Source organism: Equus caballus, chromosome 5 (assembly GCF_041296265.1).
Source record: "Equus caballus isolate H_3958 breed thoroughbred chromosome 5, TB-T2T, whole genome shotgun sequence".
Classification (NCBI taxonomy): domain Eukaryota; kingdom Metazoa; phylum Chordata; class Mammalia; order Perissodactyla; family Equidae; genus Equus; species Equus caballus.
In genome coordinates this window covers 24749639-24773456 of record NC_091688.1, presented here as the reverse complement: position 1 = coordinate 24773456, position 23818 = coordinate 24749639, and the positions used below count along the sequence as shown (strand labels likewise).

The 23818-nt window shown below is 40.4% G+C and overlaps 1 protein-coding gene across 4 annotated transcripts in view; it reads right to left on the bottom strand.

Moving 5' to 3' along the window:
* Nucleotides 1-23818, bottom strand: part of KCNH1 (potassium voltage-gated channel subfamily H member 1) — a 372158-nt gene that overhangs the window by 111439 nt on the left and 236901 nt on the right. For all 4 annotated transcript variants that reach the window (XM_014739610.3, XM_070266741.1, XM_023640768.2 and 1 more), the window contains exon 8: nucleotides 2980-3179. In XM_014739610.3, coding sequence (XP_014595096.2) covers nucleotides 2980-3179 — 200 coding nt within the window. The remainder of the gene's footprint in view (nucleotides 1-2979; nucleotides 3180-23818) is intronic.

Genomic DNA, 23818 nt, shown 5'->3' with positions numbered 1-23818 from the left:
CTGGTACTTGAGGCCTTGAAGGCCACAGGGAGATGACATCATGGAGGCTCATGGAGGCTCCCCAGGCTGGGCAGGACAGAAGCGTGGTTGGGAGAACAGGCTTGAGGATCAGGCAGATGTGGATTCAATTCCCAGCTTCAACATTTACTAGCTGTGGGAATTTGAAGCAACACTTAGGTTCTTTCCCCAAGTCTTCAGTTTTGAACCTGAGTATAGAATTCTTCCACAGATGCTGTGTGGGAACTCCCTGGTACAATGCCCAGCACACCCCATTGCTCAACGCATGTGAGCTCTCATTTCTGATGCCGTTATCATAGCAGGCCAGAAGGAGGCTTTGAAGTCCAGGTCAAAGCCAAGACAGCCTTAGAGGTCGGCCTTAGTCTTAAAAGTCATCTAGTTTCCATGTGTTACAGACACGGAAACAGAGCCTCAGAGGGACAAGTGATGTACTCAAGGTCGTCACCTCATTACTGGTAAAACTGGAGTTGCCAGAACTACCACCCTCCTGCCTCACACATGCACCTTAGCCCTCTGGTCATCACTGACCATTCTGATCTAGAATGGAGGGGACAGGAAGCCGGGAGAGGCATGGGATCATGGACTGGTTCTTACCCGAGCAGTTGCTGGCCACAAGCCCCTGCCAGGAAGAACAGCCACCCCAGGCTAGGCTGAGCTCTGCCATGAGTTGCCACAGTATACCCTTTTCAATCCGTATCAAGGCCTGGGGCTAATCCCAAAGCCCTCCAGGAAAGTGAGACGGCAGGAGGGGAAGGGAGCGCAAATGCTGACAATGCTGTCTCCCAGGGTAGCTGCCCAGTCCAGCTCTGCCGTGAGGGCAGGAAGGGCTTTTTTCCCACAACCAGATTTACAAAGGCATCCGGGACCCTGGGAAAAGGAGCCCCAGGGCTGGGAGATCAAAGTTCCTTTCTGCTCCATCAGCTGCCAGGCACCCACAGAACCTACGCGCCTTGTTGAGAAAGCAGAGCAGAAACAACAGGCACAGTCAGGGCAGGTGGTTGGCAAAGCCAAGGACTAAGTTCCGCCCGCTCCATGCCCTGCCCATCTGAGAAATGAGGGCAACTCCATCTGGACTTGTCTTTCCCTCCAGTACATGTTTTAAATGTACTAAAAAAAAAAAAGTAATAGTAGGAAAAGCACAAGCTTTGGACTCAGACAAAACTGCATTCAAATCCTGACTTTGCCATTCTTAACTCCGTGACCAGGGGCAGTTAATTAATTGAGCCTCTGTAACTTCATACCTTCCGTAGAAATAATAGCAGCTCCCTCCCGGAGTTGTTGTGGAGCCTAAATGAAGCATGAATGCAGGGCCAGGCGCGTGCAGGAGTGCAGTAAATATTTGTTCTCAGCGCACATTCAAGGAATGGGAGCTGGTGCTGGGGTGGTGTCATTTTATGTTATTGTTGTTACTATGGCAGATATTCAACAAAACCAAAGTATCCTTCCTTTTAAGTTGTGATCAGTTAAATTTAGTTCAAGTTTTCCTTTTAAACTATCAACTCTCAACTGACGATTCTAATGGAGAAAGACTAGGAACATGGAGAGCTGGTCCAAAGCCAGTTGAATTTGGCTTTGACTTTGTCATAAGGTATTTCTGCCATAGTGTTGTCTTTCTCTTTTCCTCATTCTAACAATGAAAGGAATCAGTACTTACAGGTTAGCAATAAAAGAAGGGCGGTTCAAAAGTCTGAGAAGCAGAGAAAAACTTAGCAATCCCTTAAAATCTGATGTTACATTTTTGCTTATAGAAAATATACAAAGGAGATAATTCATAAATGAATAATAGAAATAGGAAGTCCACTGTATCTTTCCTTTATTCCTTCCAGTACCGCGAAATTTTCTTCAGTTTGCCGAGATGCATCTACAATAATGAAACTCTTAGGGAATGATAGGGATTTATTGCCATTTCCATTTTACAGGTGGGAAGACTGATGGCTAGAGATGTGTCTGACCCATGCTCTGCTCAAGTCAACTGATGATTAAGGCACAAGCCCTTGAAGGGTATTTCCCAGACTTGTGTGATGAATAGGGTCACCCGGGCATTGCCAAAAATGCAGATTTCCAGTTCCCTCATACCCTACCCCCAAATCCTGATTCTTTAGATCTGGGATGGACGCTGGGAATGGTTTTTTTTTTTTTGAGGAAGATTAGCCCTGAGCTAACTGCAGCCAATCCTCCTCTCTTCGCTGAGGGAGACTGGCCCTGAGCTAACATCCGTGCCCATCTTCCTCTACTTTCTATGTGGGACGCCTAGCACAGCATGACGTGCCAAGCAGTGCCGTGTCCACACCCAGGATATGAACCGGTGAACCCCAGGCCGCCGAGAAGTGGAACGTGCAAACTTAAACGCTGTGACACTGGGTCAGCCCCTGGGAATGTTTTTAAGGATCACACCATGGGATTCTTATCAGGGCCAAGCCCAGAGTGAGGCAAGAGCCTTGGGCACAAAATTGAAGGGGATGCTAAAAACGCAGTAATCAAGATAAATCATAGCTTAATGCAATATTTTTAAAAATTAAAATTCATGCAAAAAATCCATGATGAACAAAATATCGAAGTGTGAATAAAGACAAGATCAGTAGCAGTGCTGTGCCATCTTGGACCCTGAGGTGAAAGGAAGACCAGTAATACCGATCACCTCACCCCGGCTGGCCCTGAGTCTTATCATCATACAAGTGTGGGAAATTCTGCCCTAGACGGATCAACTTCCAGTCCCTGTCTTCTCCAGGAGACACACCTGCCTTTCCAATATCTTAAATGAAGGCTCTTAATTGCTGGTTCTTGAGCAAGGCTGATGTGGAAGCAATCAAAACTTCTGGAGGTAGGACCTGGGAACCCAAAGCTACCCAGGTGAATTCTGATGGATGGCCAGGATTGAGAATCACTGTCCTACGAGAGCCTCAGGTCTCGCTGGGAAAGCCGAGAGACAAGCAGTTTACCTGAGCTTGTCGCCCTCCTTACCTTCTCTGTGTCGATGCCTCTGGACATGGACCAGGTGGACACGATGTAATCCATGACTCGCTCGCTCAGCCCCTTTGGGACCTGGTAGAGCTTCAGGAAGTCTCTAACGCTGTTGAGCATCTCATGGTACCTGTTGGTGTTGGCGTACATTTGTTGGAAAATGGTCGTCACATTCCCGAAGATTGTGGCATACAGAAGGGCTAGAGGCAGGAGGAGGAGAAGAAACAAGACATGAGTGGTCCCTGGGCCAGACCCAAGAATGCCCAACTTGCCCAGAGCAGGTCAATGGCCAGAGCTGTCCCCCCAAGTGCAGACTGTCCTGACCCTCCTCAGGAGAACCTGACCCCAGAGCCTCAGGGAGTGGACCCAAAGAGAAAGCCTCTTAACCCCAGGCCACTAGGACAGGGCTGGGGTAGATGGGAGCTGACAGGGCTGGGGCCAGAGCTAGGAGACAGATGGCAGTGGAGGGAGAGGGGTGGGGGCAGTTGGACTTCTTCACTTTATACTTCTTGTCACAAAAAGTTTGCACCATGCCTGAGGCCACCAGTCAAACATGTTCCTATGTGTTTCATACCAGCCCAAATCCAAACCTGTCAGCAAGTGATCATCATCAAGCCTTGCTATGTGCCAAGCACTCCCCTACCTGCTGAGGAAGGATGGTGAATGAAAACTCAGTCCTGGCCCTCATGCAGCTAACAGTGCAGCCGAAGGACAGAGCTCGAATATGTAATCACAGCTCCCAGTTGCTCTTGAATGCTGAGCTCAAGTGCCACCACTTCCTGGAAACCATCCCAACACTCTTCCCCTCCATCTGTCCCCATGAGAGTGACCAGGACTCCCCAGGCATATTTCTACAGAGCTCATGTTATATGTACCAGTTTACAAGCATATGCCTCTTTCTTTGCCTGCGCCCTAACAGGGTTTGAATGGCCTAGAGCTGGACCCATCTTTTCCTTTTCCCTCTTTTCCTTGTAACCCCAGTATCTAACACTATACCAGTACTCAACAAATATTTGTGAAATTAGTAAATTTCACATGTTTTTGCTCTAGCTTTTTGAAAAAAACTTTTTTAAAAATTTGGATTATTGATATATAATAAACTGCATATGTTTAAAGTATACAATTTTGATAAGTTTTGACATATGTAAACACCCATAAAATCACCACCACAGTCAAGATAGTGAACATCTCATCACTCCCAAAAGTTTACTCATGTCCTTTGATAATCCCTTCTTCCCACCCCTCCCCGCTCCCCATCTTCCACTCCCCAAGCAACTGCTGATGTTTTCTATCACCAAAGGTTAGCTTGCATTTTCAAGAATTTTATATAAATGGAATCATACAGTATACTCTCTTTTTAAACATCTTTATTAAGATATAATTCATATACCACAAAATACATCCATTTAAAGTATACAATTCAATGGCTTTTAGCATATTTATAGAGCTGTGCAACCATCACTACAGTCTAAGTTTAGAATGTTTTCATGCCCCCCAAGAGAAACCCCATACCCATTATTCGTCATTGCCCTTCTCCCCTACCCTCTGCATCCCCCAGCCCTGGGCAGCCATTAATCTACTTCTTGTCTCTATAGATGTGCCTATCCTGGACATTCCACATAAGTTAAATCATACAATATGTGGGCTTCTTTCATTTAGCACAATGTTTTCAAGGTTCATCCACGGTGTAGCATGTATCAACACTTCATTCCTTTTTATTGTTGAAGAATATACCATCGTATGGATATGCCACATTTCATTTATCCAGTCATCAGTTTGTGGGCCTTTGAGTCATTTTCAGTTTTTGGCTATTATGAATAATGCTGTTATGAACACTCATGAACAAGTTTTTGTAAGAACATGTTTTCAATTCTCTTGGATATATACCTAGGAGTGGAGCTACTGGGTCATATGATGACTATGTTTAACATTTGAGGAACGGCCAAACTGTTTTCCACAGTAACTGCACCATTTTGCATTCCCATCAATGATGTATTGGGCTCCAAAGGTCTCCATATGCTTATCAGTACTTGTTTCTATCTGTCTTGTTGATTAGCGCCATCCTAGAGAGTGTGAACTGCTACCTCATTGTGGTTTTGATTTGTATTTCCCTGATGGCTAATGATGTGGAGCATCTTTTCATGTGCTTATTGGCCATTCAGGTATCTTCTTTGGAGAAACATCCACTCAAATATTTTGCCCATTTTTCAGTTGGGTTGTTTGCCCTTTTATTATTGAATTATGTATTCTTTATATGTTCTGGATACAAATCTTTTATCAGTTATATGATTTGCAAATACTTTCTCTCATTTTATGGGTTGTCTTTTCAGTTTCTTTTTTTGTGTGCGTGAGGAAGATTGGCCCTGAGCTAATATCTGTGGCCAATCTCCCTCTTTTTGTTTGAGGAGGATTGTCGCTGAGCTAACATCTGTGCCAATCTTCCTCTATTTTATGTGGGATGCTGCCACAGCATGGCCTGATGAGCTGTGCTAGGTCCACGCTCGGGATCCGAACCTGCAAACCCCAGGCCACAGAACCGTAGCATGGGAACTTAACCACTACACCACCACGCTGGCCCCATCTTTTCACTCTCTATGTGGTATCATTTGCAACCTGAAAGTTTTTAGTTTTGATGTAGTCCAATTTATCCATATTTCTCTTTTGTACTCTTTTGACTGGCTTCTTTCATTCAGCATAATTACTTTGAGATCCAACGATGTTATTAAATGTAAAAATAGTGCATTCTTCTTTTTAAGAAAAAAAATGTTTTATTTCGAATTAACCATAAGTCACAGGGAGCTGTAAAGATAGTAGAGAGAGAGTCCATGTATGTACCTTTCCCCCAGTTTCCACCCAGTGGTTTCATGTTGCATAAGCAGAGCACACTATCAAAACCAGAAGATTTACACTGCTTCAAGGATGCGTGTAATTCTGTGTCATTTTGTCACACGTGTAGATTCATGTAACCAGCACCACATTCAAAATACAGAACTGGTCCATCACCACAGAGATTACCCTGCACTACTCCTTTCTACTCACATTCCCCCTAGCGACCACTAATCTCTTCTCCTTTTTTTATAATTATGTCATTTCAAGAACATTATATAAATGGAATCATACAGTATGTGACCTTTTGAGATTGGCTTTTTCCAATTAGCAAGACGCCTTGAGATGAATTCTTGTGTGTATCAATAGGTCATTCTTTTTTATTGATGAATACTATCCTATTGGATAGATATGCCACAATAATTTCTTTCTAATAATCTTACTCAGGGTTAGGTGACAGACTATAAGGGAGGGGAAAAAATAAGAGAGAAAGGCATGGATCTAGAAGTAAGGGAAGGAAATCTTCACCTGAATCTGTCCAGCAGTGCTAGTGCTGGACATGGCTGCCTGAAAAACTGAGGACACAAATCCACCTGAAGAGAATTTTGAATGAGGATGGGAGCGCTTGCTGCTGGCTCCAGAAATGTACCAGGGAGTGCTGTCAATCTGAACAGAGCAGTCAGATGAAAAGCAGAAGTAGTCAAAAGCCTGAATAATGCAGACACCAGCTCTTCTAAGCTCATAAATAACCTCATATATCACAGGGTCAAAGCTCCTACTTCCTCCATCCCAGCAAAGTCACTGAACATGCTCAGAACCAACCTCCCAGAGTCTGGGCTGGCTGCCCAGTTCCCAGTGAGTCTGACCCTAACTCAACAAGCCTGCATAGCAGTCCTGCCTCAGCTCTGTTTTCTGGTCCACAGCGAACCAGAGGTCATACGTGAAGAGTAGAGGTGCCTTTCTCAGAAGGCTGTCAGAAAATTAATTTAATCTTGAGCTTAAAGAAATAGTACCACTGGGGGCTGGCCTGGTGCCATAGTGGTTAAGTTTGTGCACTCCACTTCAGCAGCCTTGGGATGGCTGGTTCAAATCCCTGGCACAGACCTACATACCACTCATCAAGCCATGCTGTGGCAGTGTCCCACATACAAAATAGAGGAGAATTAGCACAGATGTTAGTTCAGGGCCAATCTTCCCACCAAAACAAAACAAAACAAAACAAAAAAGGAAATAGTAACACCAAATCAATACAGTAAGAATGGCTCTCTTGTCCATGACCTGAGAACCAGGCACAGGTCTGAGACACTGGTGTGCTGATCAGACAGCTAAGGCAGTGATGCAGTGCCTGTCATTTATGGTCCAGGGCTGCTCCTGTCCCACCTGCTTCTGAGGTATTCTAGAAGGTTAAGGGTCCTCAGGAGAGCCTTATTCAATTATTATCACTATTATGAAATATTATTATTATTAAAAATGGATAATCCTGCTCTCAGTGCCCCTTCTTTAGTTTTACATGGTTGAGTTATATGTTTTTATGTACACATTTTCTTTATTGATACCTATATATAAAGCATATGTCCTAAAATACACACAACCTCACTGAGAGAGAAGATATCTAAGTCCAGCTATCACTTGAATAGATATTTGAGTGTGACGTGGGGAGGAAGAGAGGGAGACTGTAATGTCACTTCCATGACTGGACCTCACAGTGCCGAGGATGCTCTGGATGACTCTAAATGTGGATTAGTGGTGTCCCTTCATTTTGGGAAAGAAGTCAGGAGGCCTCTCCCAAGCGCAAGGCAAAATGCTGATTTGGATAAGAGGAGGTTTCTTTCCTTATCTGAGTGGTTTACAGTTAATATTGTGTCATAGAAAGAGCTCTGGGTCCCATCCAAAGAAAAACAAGATGCATTCCCTGGCCCTTAATTAGAAATTGCCATATGGAATTTAGGGGATGAGTTGCAAAACTTTTTGGTTCTGTTTCTCTTTTAAAAATGTAGTGTTTATTTCTGTATACATGGTACATATACACAGTTTAAAGAGTTAAATGGCCAAGACATTTAAAAAGTCCTTTGTCCCCTAAGACTTCTTTCTTTTCACCCAATTTCCTGTTCTTCAGAAGTACCCACTTTCAATTGTACTAGCTGATTGCTTTGCTACTAATCTCCATATTTGAATGTCATGCTCAAATCGTTATGCCTTGATATTTCAATTACCGGCATTATCCCTCGACCTCTGAGAATTTAGCTCTTTTCTCTCCTCACCTCCAATGTCACACTCATCTCTCACACCTTTTCCCACTGCTCCACTCTCCCAATATAGTCATGTAATCATTTGGTTACATAATTATCTGCATTATATTATTATAACTAGGTGAATGCTATCCACAGCTAAGCCATGTAGTATCTATAGTTACTTTTCCTTTTCTGCAATGTTTTCTTTTCCCTGTAGCTAATAATATTAGGTCTTCAACTTTCCATTGGTTTAGTTTACTTATCACTAATTTGACTCCAACCTCTCCCACAGATAAATAAGTTTGTTCTTAATATATTAAACACATCAGTTAGACTATCCATTTCATTTTCATAAAGAAATCTCTACTGGCTTTGAACTGTTCCATCACCAGCCATGTGGAGGTCTCTGCTCCGTCATCTTGAGAAGCCACTTCACTTATTCAGGTTAGATCTCCCAATTTCTGCACCTCACGTTGTCTGCCCTGTTGATTTACTCCTTTTATTTTTTCTTTTTTATGATCCCAAAGTTTTTTTTTTATTGAGGTAACACTGGTTTCTACCATATATAAAGTTCAGGTGTACATCATTATATTTCAATTTCTGTGTAGATTACATCATGGTCACCACCCAAAGACTGATTACCATCCATCATCATATACATGTGCCCCGTTACTCCTTTTGCCTTCCTTTCTCCCCGCTTCCCCTCTGTCATCTCCAGCCTAATCTCTGTCTCTATGTGTTTGTTTGTCGTTATTGTTTTTATCTTATATTTATGAGTGAGATCATATGGTATTTGACTTTCTCCCTCTGACTTATTTCACTTAGCATAATACCCTCAAGGTCCATCCATGTTATCACAAATGGCAAGATTTCATCTTTTTTATGGCTGAGTAGTATTCCATTGTGTATACAGACCACATCTTATTTATCCATTCGCCACTTGATGGGAACTTGGGTTCTTTCCAAGTCTTGGATATTATGAATAATGCCACAATGAACATAGGGGTGCATATGTCTTTACACATTCGAGTTTTCATGTTCTTTGGATAAATACCCAGCAGTGGAATACGTGGATCATATGGTAGTTCTATTCTTAATTTTTTGAGGAATCTCCATACTCTTTTCCACAGTGGCTGTACCAGTTTGAATTCCCACTGACAGTGTGTGAGAGTTCCCTTTTCTCCATATCCTCTCCAAGACTTGTTATTTCTTGTCTTCTTAATTATAGCCATTCTGACAGGTGTGAGGTGATATCTCATTGTAGTTTTGATTTGCATTTCCCGAATAATTAGTGATGCTGAACATCTTTTCATGTGCCTGTTGGCCATCTGTATATCTTCTTTGGAAAAACGTCTGTTCAGATCTTTTGCCCATTTTTTAATTCTTTGTTTTTTTGTTGTTGAGATGTATGAGTTCATCATATATTTTGGATACTAACCTCTTATCATATATGGTTTGCAAATATTTTCTCCCAATTGTTATGTTGTCTTCATTTTGTTGATGGTTTCCTTTGCTGTGCAGAAGTTTTTTAGTTTGATGTATTCCCATTTGTTTATTTTTTCTATTGTTTCCCTTGCCAAGTGAGACACGGTATTTGAAAATAATGCTGCTAAGACTGATGATGAAGAGCATACTGCCTATGTTTTCCTCTAGAAGTTTCATGGTTTCAGGACTTACATTCAAGTCTTTAATCCATTTTAGTTAATTTTTGTGTGTGGTGTAAGATAATGGTCTACTTTCATTCTTTTGCATATGGCTGTCCAGTTTTCCCAACACCATTTATTAAAGAGACTTTCCTTTCTCCATTTTATGTTCTTGGCTACTTTGTCAAAAATTAGCTGTCTGTAGATGTGTGGGTTTATTTCTGGGCTCTTGATTCTGTTCCATGATCTGTGTGTCTGTTTTTGTGCCAGTACCATGCTGTTTTGGTTACTATAGCTTTGTAGTATATTTTGAAATCAGGGAGTGTGATGCCTCCAGCTTTGTTTTTTTTCCTCAGGATTCCTTTGGCTATTCCGGGTCTTTTTTTGTTCCATATAAGTTTTAGGATTCTTTGTTCTATTTCTGTGAAAAATGTCATTGGAACTTTGATAGGGATTGCATTGAATCTGTAGATTGCTTTAGGAAGTATGGACATTTTAACTATGTGAATTCTTCCAATCCAAGAGCATGGAATATCTTTCCCCTTTTTTGTGTCTTCTTCAATTTCTTTCAACAATGTTTTATGGTTTGCAGTGTACAGGTCTTTCACATCTTTGGTTAAATTTATTCCTAGGTATTTTATTCTTTTTGTTGTAATTGTAAATGGAATTATAGTCTTAATTCCTCTTTCTGCTACTTCATTGTTAGTATATAGAGGCAACTGATTTTTGTATGCTGATTTTGTATCCTGCAACTTGACTGTATTCACTTATTATTTCTAAAAGTTTTTTGGTGGATTCTTTAGGGTTTTCTATATATAAAATCATGTCATCTGCAAATAGTGACAGTTTCACTTCTTCCTTTCCAATTTGCATCCTTTTTATTTCTTTTTCTTGCCTGATTGCTCTGGCTAGGAATTCCAATACTATGTTAAATAAGAGTGGCAAAAGTGGGCATCCTTGTCTGGTTCCTGTATTTAGACGGATAGCTTTCAGTTTTTCTCCACTGAGGATGATATTAGTTGTGGGTTTGTCATATATGGCTTTTATTATGTTGAGGTATTTTCCTTCTGTACCCATTTTATTCAGAGTTTTATCATAAATGGATGCTGTATCTTGTCAAACGGTTTCTCTGCATCTATTGAGATGATCCTGTGATTTTTATTCTTCATTTTGTTAATGTGATGTCTCATGTTGATTGATTTGTGCATGTTGAACCTCCCTGCATCCCTGGAATAAATCTCACTTGATCATGGTGTATGATCTTTTTAATGTATTATTGTAGTCCATTTGCTAGTATTTTGTTGAGGATTTTTGCATCGATGTTCATCAGTTATACTGGCCTATAATTTTCTTTTTTTGTGTTGTTCTTGTCTGGTTTTGGTATCAGAGTAATGTTGGCTTCATAGAATGAGTTAGGAAGCTTCCCCTCTTCTTCAATTTTTTGGAAGAGTTTAAGAAGGATAGGTATTAAGTCTTCTTTGAATGTTTGGTAGAATTTGCAGGGAAGCTGTCTGGTCCTGGACTTTTATTTTGGGGGAGGTTTTTATTACTCTTTCAATCTCCTTACTGGTGATTGGTTTATTCCAATTCTCTATTTCTTCTTGACTCAATTTTGGAAGGTTGTATGATTCTAAGAATTCATCCATTTCTTCGAGATTATCCAATTTGTTGGTGTATAGCTTTTCATAGTATTCTCTTATAATCTTTTTATTTCTGAGATGTCCATTGTAATTTCTCCTCTTTCATTTCTGATCCTATTTGAGCCTTCTCTCTTTTTTTCTTGGTGAGTTTAGCTAAATGTTTGTCAATTTTGTTTATCTTTTCAAAGAACAAGCTCTTACTTCCATTCATTTTTTTCTATTGTTTTTAGTCTCTATTTCATTCACTTCTACTCTGATTTTTATAAGTTCCTTCCTTCTATTGATTTTGGGCTTTGTTTGCTATTATTTTTCCAGTTCCTTTAGGTGCACTGTTAGGTTGTTTATTTGAGTTTTTCTTGTCTGTTGAGGTAAGACTGTATTGCTATAAACTTCCATCTTAGAACTGCTTTTGCTGCATCTCATAAATTTTGGCATGTCATATTTTCATTTTCATTTGTCTGCAGGTATTTTTTTTTTGTTTCTCTTTGATTTCTCCATTGACCCAATAGTTGTTTAGTAACATTTTGTTTAATCTCTACATATTTGTGGCTTTTCCAATTTTCTTCCTGTAGTAGATTTCTAGTTTCATACCATAGTGGTCAGGAAAGATGCTTGGTATTATTTCAATCTTCTTAAATTTATTGAGACATGTTTTGTGGCCTAATATGTGGTCTATCCTGGAGGATGTTCCATGTGTATTTGAAAAGAATGTGTATTCTGTGGTTTTTCAATGGAATGTTCTGTATATATCTACTAAGCCCATCTGGTTTGATGTGTCATTTAAGGCCAATGTTTCCTTATTGATCTTCTGTTTGGATGATCTATCCATTAGTGTAAGTGGAGTGCTAAAGTCTCCTACTATTACTGTGTTCTGTCTATTTCTCCTTTTATGTCTGTTAATTGCTTTATATATTTAGGTGCTCTTATGTTGGGTGCATAAATATTTACAAGTGTTATATCCTCTTGTTGGATTGTTCCCTTGATCATTACGTAGTGTCCTTCTTTGTCTCTTGTTATAGTTTTTGTTTTAAAGTCTATTTTGTCTAAGTATTGCTACCCCAACTTTTTTTTCATTGCCATTTTCATGGAGTATCTTTTTCCATCCCTTCACTTTCAGTTTGTATGTCTTTAGGTCTGAAGCATGTCTTTTGTATGCAACATATATATGGGTCTTCTTTTTTTATCCAAACAGACACCTTATGTCTTTTGATTGGATCATTTAGTCATTGACATTTAAAGTAGCTATTGATAAGTATGTACTTATTGCCATTTTGTTACTTTTTTTCTGGGTGTTTTAGTGGTTCTTCTCTGTTCCTTTCTTCTTCTCTTGCTCTCTTCCCTTGTGGTTTAATGGCCTTCTTTAATATTATGTTTGGCTTCCTTTCTCTTAATTTTTTGTATATTTATTATGGATTTCTCATTTTTGATTACCGTGAGGTTCATACATAATAACCTACATATATAGCAATCTATATTAAATTGATGCTCTCTTAAGTTTGACTTTTTGCTAAAAGCTCTACTCTTTTACTCCTCTTCTCCCACATTTTCTGGTTTTGATATCATACTTAACCTCTTTTTAGTGTGTGTTCATTACCCTTTTATCATGGAAATAGATAATTTTAGCACTTTTGTCTTTTGACCTTTATAGATGGTTGATCTGCTACCTTTACTTTATATTTGCCTTTACCAGTGATTTTATTGTTTTGTTTTTTTGATAATTTTCTTATTCTTATTTGTGTTCCTTTCTTTTCCACTTAAATAAGTCCCTTTAGCATTTCTTGTAAGGTTAGTTTCTTGGTGATAAACTCCTTTAGTTTTTGCTTGTCTGGGGAACTCTTTATCTCTCCTTCCATTCTGATGATTACCTTGCCAATTAGAGTATTCTTGGCTGTAGTTTTTTTCCTTTCAGCACTTTAAATATACCATGCCACTGCCTTCTAGACTTCTGCTGAGGAGTCCGCCAATAGCCTTCTGGGCTTTCCATTGTATGTAACTTGTTGCCTTTCTCTTGCAACTTTTTGGATTCTCTCTTTATCTTTAATTCTTGACATTTTAATTATAATATGTCTTGGTGTGAGCCTCTTTCGGTTCATCTTGTTTGGTGCTCTCTGTGCTTCCTGTACCTGGATGTCTGTTTCCTTCCTTAGGTTAGGAAAGTTTTTAGCTATTATTTCTTCAAATAGATTCTCTGCCCCTTTGTCTCTCTCTTCTCCTTCTGGGACACCTATAATACAGATGCTAGTGTGCTTGATGTTCTTTCAAAGGTCCCTTAGATTTTTCTCATTCTTTTTGATTATTTTTTCTGTTCAGCTTGGGTGATTTCCTCTAGTTTTTTGTCCAGCTCACTGATCTGTTCTTCTGCATCATCTACTCTGCTATTGAGTCCCTCTAGTGAATTTTTCATTTCCGTTATTGTATTCTTCAGTTCTGATTGGTTATTTTTTATATTTTTCAATTCTTTGTTAAAGTTTTAACTGTATTCATCCATTCTTCTCCCAAAATCAGTGACCATCCTTATGACTATTAGTTTGTACTCTTTATCAGATAGATTATTTATATCTGTTTTGCTTAGTTCTTTTTCTGAGGATTTGTCCTGTTCCCTTGTTTGGAACATATTCCTTTGCCTCCTCATTTTGCCTCTTTCTCTGTGCTTATATCTATGTATTAGGTAGGTCAGCCTCATCTCCCAATCTTTGAGAGTGATCTTATGTAAGAGATGCCTTATGAGGCTCAACAGTATGCTTCTCCCTCTTCACTAGCTCCAAATGTTCCAGGAGTGTCCCCTGTGTGGCCCTGTGTGGGCTACGTGTATCCTTCAGTTGTGGCAGGTTTGCTCTTGCTGCAGGTGCCCAGGGAGACTAGGCTGTTCCCCTGGCTGGTTCATTGTAATGCTCAGCTATGTGTAGTTGCTATACGGTTCCTTCAGTCACTATATCGGGCATGGGGAGCCCCAACACAGTTGGCTGCAAGGTCTAACAGCCTATTCCTGCTGAAGTTTTTCTGTTAAGTGAATAGGCTCCCAGCATAGCTGGTTGCCAGGCTCAGGGGCTTACAGTTGCTGTAGGTCTCTGGCCTGCAAGGATGTTGTTAGCTCTCGCAGTAGTGCAGCTGCGTGGGGCCAGCCCCAGGTGTGGCAGTACACAATTGTTTCAGGTGTTAGAAGATAGGGCTGCTCCCCTATGTGGCTTAAGATTGCTCCCTGCTGTGAAGCACCATGCCTAGAATGTGGCTTTTTCCTCTCTGGAAAGGAATTTCTGCTTCTTCCACCTCAGACAGCACTGTTCCTTGTTGTGGAGATTCTTTTTATCCAGTTTCCAGTTCTCTCTCAGGGGTAACTGTTTCAAGGGTAGCTGTAAATTTGTTACGTCCATGGGAGGAGATGAGAGTCCTCCTACACCATCATCTTCCCTACAATTTCTGTTTTACTCCTTTTTGTCAGTAGAAGACATTTCTAATAGCTTTCTGAGAAAAGGTACATGGGAGCAAAATTTTTGAGATCTAAAATGCTCACTTTTATACTCAATAGCTTAGCTGGCTGTAAGAGTATAGAGTAGAAATGATTTTTCTCAGAATTTTAGAAATATTTCTCCATTTTCTTCTCTTGATGTTGAGAAGTCAAAAGCATTCAGATCCCTCATCCTTCATATTGAACCAGTTTTTTCTCTCTAGAAACTTTTTCCACGATGCTCTGAAAATTCATAATTAAGTATGCTCAGTTTTCATCCATTGTGCTAGGCTTTCAATAAGCCCTTTCAATCCAGAAATGTATGCCCTTCATTTCATGGAAATTTTCTCTGGTTAATTCTTTTTCTTTTCTTTCTTTCATTTTTTTTTCAAACTTACCTCCAGCAGATCAAAGGATAAGGAAAAGGAGAGGAGAGAAAGAGCAGATGAGCAGGGTGGTGATAATAGTTGTGGGATGGGGTGAGGGAAGAATAAATATAATAGACACTTTTCGTACCTAGTCAGCTTTCTATGTTCGCTTGAAATAAAATCCTTCACACTTTCTCAAAAGGCAAGGGCAAAGGGAAATTGAGAGACTGTTCTATGAACCCAAGATGGGGGGAAATCCTAGTCAGAATTTACAAACTAAGGGCAATGGAAAAGGAAGTAGATAGCTCAACCCCTAGGACCTTTGGTGGGACAGAAAAGAAATGGTCAAGGAGTGAGTTGGAAATACGAAGCTTAGCAGGTCACACATCCTAAGCCCTTGGCTATTCTCTGCTACATTTAACTGGTTCCCCAGCTCCCCATTCTCCTTAGCACACCAGTCTCTAGAGCCATCAGCCACACTCCTCTCCCTTCTCCCATCTCTGTCTCTTTGGGACATCTACTCTAGGTACCAGAAGCTGGAGGGGCACCTAATCTGCCTGCTACTGAAGGGAAGTGAAGAGGAGGAGAGCCCGACCCTGGGTGAGCAGGGCATCTCTGGCATTCTGGGTGACCAGCTTCTGCAGAGCTATTAGAACCTCACCAGCAGACTTTTACTAATCAGTGGGTCAAACGGACTTGTGGGCTTCTCTAGGAAGTTGGTCACTGTTCATAAAATTACTTCTATTGGAAAAGGCACAAGTTCTAATAAACAATTTTGCAGAACATAATTTACTCATAAACTCAAGAAGGATGTAAAAATAATAATAAGTTGCCACTTTTGCAAATGTATCAAAGCTTAGAGATAAAGAAAGAGTTAATATGAATCTTTTTCCATTGTGCAATAATTAAAAAATCATTGTCTTCTGTTGTCATTTATAAGTCTATCCAAACTGACTTTGTTCTATGCAGAATTCCTGATAATATATTAAAACAGAATTTAAAGAACACTCTACCCTCAAACCTATGCTCATTCCTGTATTCTTAGTCCCCAGCAACATGCCATTATTCTTTTGTCAGCCCTTCTCATCATCTGACAACTTCATTTGGCAATGATGGGGACAGCTGGTCATGGAAGATGAATTGACATGGGTAGAGCCACACTGACTCTCTGACATCTTTTTTCCCCCTTTTTATGCCAAATGCAGAAAAGAAAAGACTAAAAAAGCATGGGCTGAATGAATACATAGAGGGAATAACTCCTGATGAAAGAGATAAATCAGGGGAAAACAAAATAATTCAAAATGGAGTAGGTTTTCAAAGGCATGTTGATAAAAGATTCTCTTGGTCCATTTTTTTGTTCTAGTTTTATTGCGATATAATTGACATATAACCTTGTATTAGTTTAAGGTGTATAACATGATGACTTGACATATGTATCTATTGAGAAATGATTACCACAATAAGTTTAGTTAACATACATCACCTCACACAGTTATTGGGTTATTTCTTTGATGGTTTCTTTTCTTTCATTTTCTATTCTCTTTTCCAAAATCTCCTATTTAGGTGTTGGACTCATGGATTAATCTAATTTTCTTATTTTCTCTCCTGTTTTCTATCACTTTATGGGAGATTTCTTCAACTTTTGTCTTCTATCCCTTTATTTAATTTTCATTTACTCTCATATCTCTGATTCCCATGAGTTTTTTTGTCCTCTAATTGTTTCTTTTTAATAGCACTCTGCTCTGTTTCATTAACGTAGTATCTTCTCTTATTTTCTTAGGATATCAATGATAGATATATTTTTAAGTTTTCTTCTCCCTGCTTGGTCTTTGTTTCCTAATTTATTTATATTTGTCTGCCTTTCATATTAGAAATATGTGGTAATCCTTAGATATCTGCTCATATTTAAGAGTGGGGCCCTAAGGGCCGGCCCTGTGGCCAAGTGACTAAGTTTGCACACTCCACTTTGGTGGCCTGGGGTTTGCTGGTTCAGATCCTGAGTGTGGACCTACACACTGCTCATCAAGTCATGCTGTGGTGGCATCCCACGTAGAAGAACTAGAATGACCTACCACTAATGACGTACAACTGGGGCTTTGGAAAGAAAAAAAAGAAAGATTGATAACAGATGTTAGCTCAGGGCCAATCTTCCTCACACAAACACAGAAAAGGAAGCCAGACTATGGGTTGGAATCCTGGCTACACAAAAAAAAAAAAAAAAAAAAAAAAAAGTGGGGCCCTAGAAAACTGATTAAAAGCTTTGTATGTACGAATGGAGACTGTTAACTGTGAGAATTCACTGTAGGGGGACCTGGCTGGGGTTTGTGTTGAAGAACTCATGGTGTCATCAACTTTAGGAGTGTCCCTTTGGACTTCTCAGAGTCCCCCGAGAAAACCCTCTCAATCTGCTGTCTGGAAAATGTTAGCAGCATTCAGCAGTTAAGTAGGGAGGTTGAAGGTCTCAACATTCCACGTACAAACTCTCCCCCTAATCCTGTGTTCATATGGTACCTCTGCCTTCCATTGTGCACGGTGTCCCCCACGGTGACTCTCTCTTGAGAACAAACCAGGCTTCTGAGTGGGTGGAGGAGGGGAGTTGACCCAGCTTCATCAAAAAAGAAGGACATCTGGGGGGCTAAATGCTTCTTAGACAAATTTTCAAGCAGCCCTCCTTTCCTTAGCTCTCCTTCACTTTCAGTCCTAAAGGCACTTATTGCCACTAATGCCTCAGTCTTTTGGGGGTTCTGCTGTAAATCAAATTATTTTTTAGATTTCCCCCGTCACCTCAGGGTTCAGCTTTCTTGAGTCGGCCAAGTCAATCATTGCTTTCCGGCTTTCAAATTTTTGTTACTCTCCTCTCATCCTCTTTGTCCTTATGGATTTGTGCCCTAAAAAAACCTTTCCTTTGTTGTTGGTTTAGTGGGGTTTCAGGAGTGATTAGATGTAAACGTATGTTCAGTCAGCTGTGTTTAACAACAGCAATATTAAGAGTTTGCAAAGGCAGTTAGGAATGGCTGGTTTTGGCCCAACGTGACCCTTTTGGAAGTGAAAAATAGTTTCCAAATCTTCAAAGCCAAGAGCGCAGAGCAATGTAGTAATAAATCACAACACTACTTCAAGGTGGGTATTACCAATATTTAGCAGATAAGGAAACTGAAGTCCAATATCAGAGAAACAGTAGGCAGAGAGGCCAGAATCCAAGGTCTCGCTGACTCCAAGGCCACACACTCACTAAGTCATCCATCTCAACCTTCAGTGGGTATCAGAATCACCTGGGGGGCATTTAAAACAGTTTTTGGACCTCATCTCCAGTTTCTGATTCAGTAGGTCTTGGATGGGCCCTAGAGAATTTATATTTCTACCAAGTTCCCAGGTGATGCTGTTTCTGCTGATAACTTTGAGAAGCATGGTACTATGACTGTCTATCTTCTATTTCAACTCATGTTATATCTCAGAATATGTTGTCAAACCCTATGGGCATAAACGTTGGTTTTGATTTGTTCTTCGTGGTCAAGGCTCATTGGATTACTCACCAATTTCTTTTTTTAGAGTAGGGTAGATCAAAAGGAAAGAGTTGCTTATCTATAAAAAGCCCATTTTCTGAATGTAGACTATAACATTCTCTCTCTCTCTCTCTTCCTCCCTCTCCCTCCCCCTCTCTGTCCTTCAACTCTACTCCCACCCTTGCTACACTGCCAGCCCCAGATCTCACAGGTACCACCAGGAAAAAGTGAGGAAGCAAAAGCCCTCTCCATCCCTGCTTTTAAACAAGCTAGTGCCTGAAATTCAATCTCCATTAAGATTATGCCATGCTTCTACTTATTTTAATGAGACTTACTTTCTTTATTTTTGGGGAAAAAAAAAGAAAAAGACTCTTGTTATATGAATTTCCCTTAAAATGAAATCACCAGTCTTATGATCCTCAATTCCCCATTAGCCAGCCATCTGATTAGGGTGAACTGCTCATTACGTCAGGTAGCTGCCCTGGTGGGTTTGAGGGGAAGGTCATTAACAGACACAACATTGGCACTGAGAGCTCCAAGCAGTCCAGAGACACCCTTTCACTTGCAAGACATTAATGAGACACAACAAATAGAGTAAAAAGGCAGAGAAGGAGCTTGGAAGTTGATCTTCTGCTTTCTAAGTTAAGAGCAGTCCAGCAAATCCCAATAGGTGAACCCAGTGACTTCTGCACCCACAATATTATTGGATAAGGAAAAAAAGATAGAGTCTTCAGAGTTATACCCGCCTGGGTTCAAATTCCAGCTCAGCCACTTAGAGCTGTGTGGCCAGAGGCAAATTACTTTTTTTCCCCCTCTCTGTTTTTGTCAGTCTGACAAAAGGAAAAACACCTGCTCACTTCCCTGGGTTGTCGGGTGAACAAGATACTGTGAGAAAGTACCCAGAGTCCTGAGGTGGAACACAGAGACCCTCCATGTTATCTTCTCTTTCAGTTAGTTACCCTGGAGTCAACTGTCAAGAACACACACGTGAGAGAGCAGTTTGTTAAGACAGTAACCTGGAACACTAGCCTGAATGGGGACTATTGTCTTTGAATTGCATAATTGGACGCAAATTTTATCATTGCAGGAAAATATTGGAGTCCAGAGAGAGATGTTTTAAACCAAGCTCATCATCCAAAAACAGAGGCCTTCAAAGAAATCTCTAAAATCCATAAATGCTAAGAACTTGACACATCAGCCAAAATATTGATTATTTCATGACTTTGAATGAACCTATTCATGAATTAGGAAGGACAGAAGACTAAGTGTAAGCATGGGGGAAGAGAGAGGGGGCAGGGAAGGCCTGGGAACTAGAATTAGTCCTTTTTCCATTTCCTCCAGCACACATGACAGCAACATGTCTAATTTTGTTAATGTAGTATTTTTGGTCTTTGCTGCTATTATTGCTGTTGCTTATTCTAATGTGATAATGATGGAGTGGGTGAGAGGATAATGTTTATATTGGCATGGTAACTGGTAACTAACTTTTAAAATCTTATTTCCTGTGACTTGAAATCCATAGCTATAAATCTCGTTGTCTGGGAAGAAATGAGCGGTAACAATGGGAAAAAAGGAAGTAACTACTCATTGCCCTGTTAGCAGATCAACCCAACATAAGAGAATGCAACGAGTCTGTGCTTTGGAGACAAAAAGCTGCAATTTGGAATCCTGGGTCCACTACCAACCTCACGATAATCATTCACCCTCTGTAAATTTCATTGTATATAATAGAATTAATAATTGCCTTATAGTTTATTTTTTAAGAAGTAGGATAATGTATATAAAATGCTTATCACAGTACCTGGTGCATAATAAATGCTCAGTAAATAATAACAATAATTAATAAGATGATTAAGGACCATCTCTAGGTTATCGTTTTCTGGAAACATTCCCTCACTAACCCAACCATCAGATGTCTTAATTCAACAAACATTAGCTGAATACTCAGGTGAGTCATGTGCTATGCTGGGAAGCAAAATGATATAGTGAAAATAACTTGAGTTCTGAAGAGAAGGAACTGTGGCCATGAAGTATGGGCCCTGCCACTAATTTACATCATAAGAGCCTCAGTTTCCTCCTTTATGAAAAGGAGATGCTAATCTCCACCTCTCAGGGTTTCTGTGAAGATTTAATGAATTAACACGACAAATGCCAGTTACAATGCTGGCTGGTATGGGGTAGATCCAAAATAAATCTTAGTTTTCTTTCTTGAACCACCCCAGTGTTAACATCCCTCCATCAATCAGCCTTGGATTCTAGTCCCCTCAGCCATTGGCTTTGAGTGGGTACATCCTACTGTGATACATAGGCTTGTGCTTTTCCTTAAATAGAAGAATTTCTGGAGTGCAGGAATTGCGGTGGGGTCATTTCAGGGGCATATTCCTTTGCATTCCGTGGGTGCCCAGTAAATGCTGAATTTGACTAACTTTTGAAGAGACTGTCCCAAAAAGGTGAGTTTGCTCAGGTTCAATTATACAAGGTATGGGTTCTGGACCCAAATACAATGTGGGTGGGGTTTTTCCACACACCATCACCAATTCTCTGACACCAGCTGGGTGTCCTACAGTTCAACTCAATTCTGATAGCTTCAGAGTCCCTAAGCTAATGGCTGAGTCCCACAGACTGCCCTCCACTTCAGATGCCAATCACAAGTCTAGGCTGTTACCTGTGCTTCTGACTGCCTGGCTATGAATCAGAGGTTCCCACGACCCCTTCCTTGGGTTCGATTAATTTGCTAGAGCAACTCACAGAACTCAGGAAACCCATTTACTCACTAGATTACTGGTTTATTACAAAAGATATTAAGGGACAAGAGTCAACAGCCAGATGAAGAGATATAGAAGGTGAGGCTCCAAACAAAGGAGATTCTGTCCCCGTGGAGTTTGGGGCCAGGCATGGTGGCACATGGAAGCATTCTGGTTCACCAACCTGGAAGGTCTCTGAATCCCGTCCCTTTGGGGTTTTGTGGAGGCTTCATTACACAGGCATGATTGATTAAATCACTGGCCACTGGGGACTGATTCAATCTCTAGCCACCCTCCTCTCCCCCGGGGTCAGGGGAGTGGGACTGAAAGTCCCAACTCTCTAATCACATGGTTGGTTCTCCTGGCAAAGTGCCCCAGATGTTGGATGTTGGGTGAGTGCCAAAAGTCGCCTCATTAACATCACAAGAGACACCTTTATTTCTCTTATCACAGGAGATTCCAAGGGTTTTAGGAGCACTGTGACAGAAATAGAAATGAAGACCAAATATATATTTCTTATTATAAATCACAATATCACACAAGGGCTTCTCAAAGTTTGCTCTGGGACCAGTAGCATCACACCACCTGGGCATTTGGTAGAAATGCAAATTCTCAGGCCTAATTTCCTGCCAGCACTATGCCCTCATTCCTCCTCAAGCTGGACAGCTACTGCCCTGGGCACAGAAAATGCTCCCCAAATCAGAGAATATAAAACACTCATACATTCCCTATTTTATAACAAGAAAAGCCTGAAAACTCATTTAATATCTTGCTAAGAATAGCACGAATTCCTATACCACACTGAAACTCTGCCACGTTGGTGAATGTCACTTAACAAGCAAAATTCTTACGGGGGAGACAGAAGGTTATTTTCAGCTACTTCTCATCTGTCGAATAAAACAGCAGCTCCCACTCCACGGTCACCCATTAACAATGCAGTTTGTGCCACCTTATTTCAACCAGTGTTTTAATAGCACCACAGATAAAAACAGAGCAATTTCCACAGGCAATTACTTCTGCAAATGAATCAAAAAGGTCAGACCCAGGTTGGAAAGGTCTCCAAATAATTTTCTACTTTTATTTATTTTGTGCTTACTGAGATCTTGGTTGGAAAGGGAGAGTCACTTGCTTACAGTTCTGCCTGGCTGAAGGTAGACGGGCTTGCAGGTCTGCAAACCCAGGTCTTGCTTCACTTCATAATGAGAGCCCTAAGATTATATTTCTCCAATATGACTCATTGAAGAGAACCTAATTAACAAAGCCATTTAAAAGAACACATAATTTTTAAAGTCATTTAAACAAGTGTGTTAACCTTAACTGGGCTCATTTTCCCACAGCGGTTATGTCTACTCCAAAAGTTATAAGCTCTCACAAAGCTCAAACTTTATTTGTCTTCTACATCTCAAAATAAAAAAAAAGAAAACAAAAACGAAAAACTTTTCAGAAGGCACTACTATCATCATGATGAGGTAAATTGGAACAGCACAATGATTGCACAGAGTGCCTTTTAAAGAAATACCTCTTCCACAGCCAACTTGGAAGCAACCCAAGTGCCCATAAAAGGATGAACGGATAAAGAAGATGTGGTGTATATCACAATGGAATACTACTCAGCCATAAAAAAGACAAAATCGTGCCATGTGGAACAACGTGGATGGACCTTGAGGGTATTATGCTAAGCAAAATAAGCCAGACAAAGACAAATACTGTATAACTTCACCCATATGTAGAAGATAAACAAACACATGGATAAAGAGAACAGGTTAGTGGTTGCCAGAGGGGAAGAGAGTAGGGGTAGGGTGAAAGGGGTAAAGTGGCACATACATATGGTGATGAATGACAACTAGACTATTGGTGGTGAACAGAATGCAGTCTACACAGAAACTGAAATGTGATAATGTACACCTGAAATGTACACAATGTTAGAAGCCAATATGATCTCAATAAGATAATTTTTAAAAAGATGCTCAAATAAAGAAATACCTCTTCCAGGGGCCAGCCCCATGGCCTAATGGTTAAGTTCAGCATGCTTGACTTTGGCAGCCCAGGTTCGTGGGTTTGGATCTCAGGTGTAGACCTACACCAATCACCAGCCATGCTGTGGCGGCGACCCACATATAAAGCAGAGGAAGATTGGCACAGATGTTAGCTCAGGGCTAATCTTCCTCAGCAAAAAGAAAAAGAAGAAAGAAATACCTCTTCCAATAAAAATAATAGAAAGAAATTAAAATCACTTTCTCCACTGTTGACAACTCAAGCTTAGCACCTCCAACATCTGTTGATTTTTCTCACCAAACAACCATCAGTCTCTTAGTTTTCAAAGGCAGCGCTGGAGTTACTTAGCTGCTAAGTGACACTGCAGGTCATAGTGTCACTCTTCACATTGCCTCCAAAGTGATAATTACCCAGAATGATAGACCCCTCACTTTCTACCACACA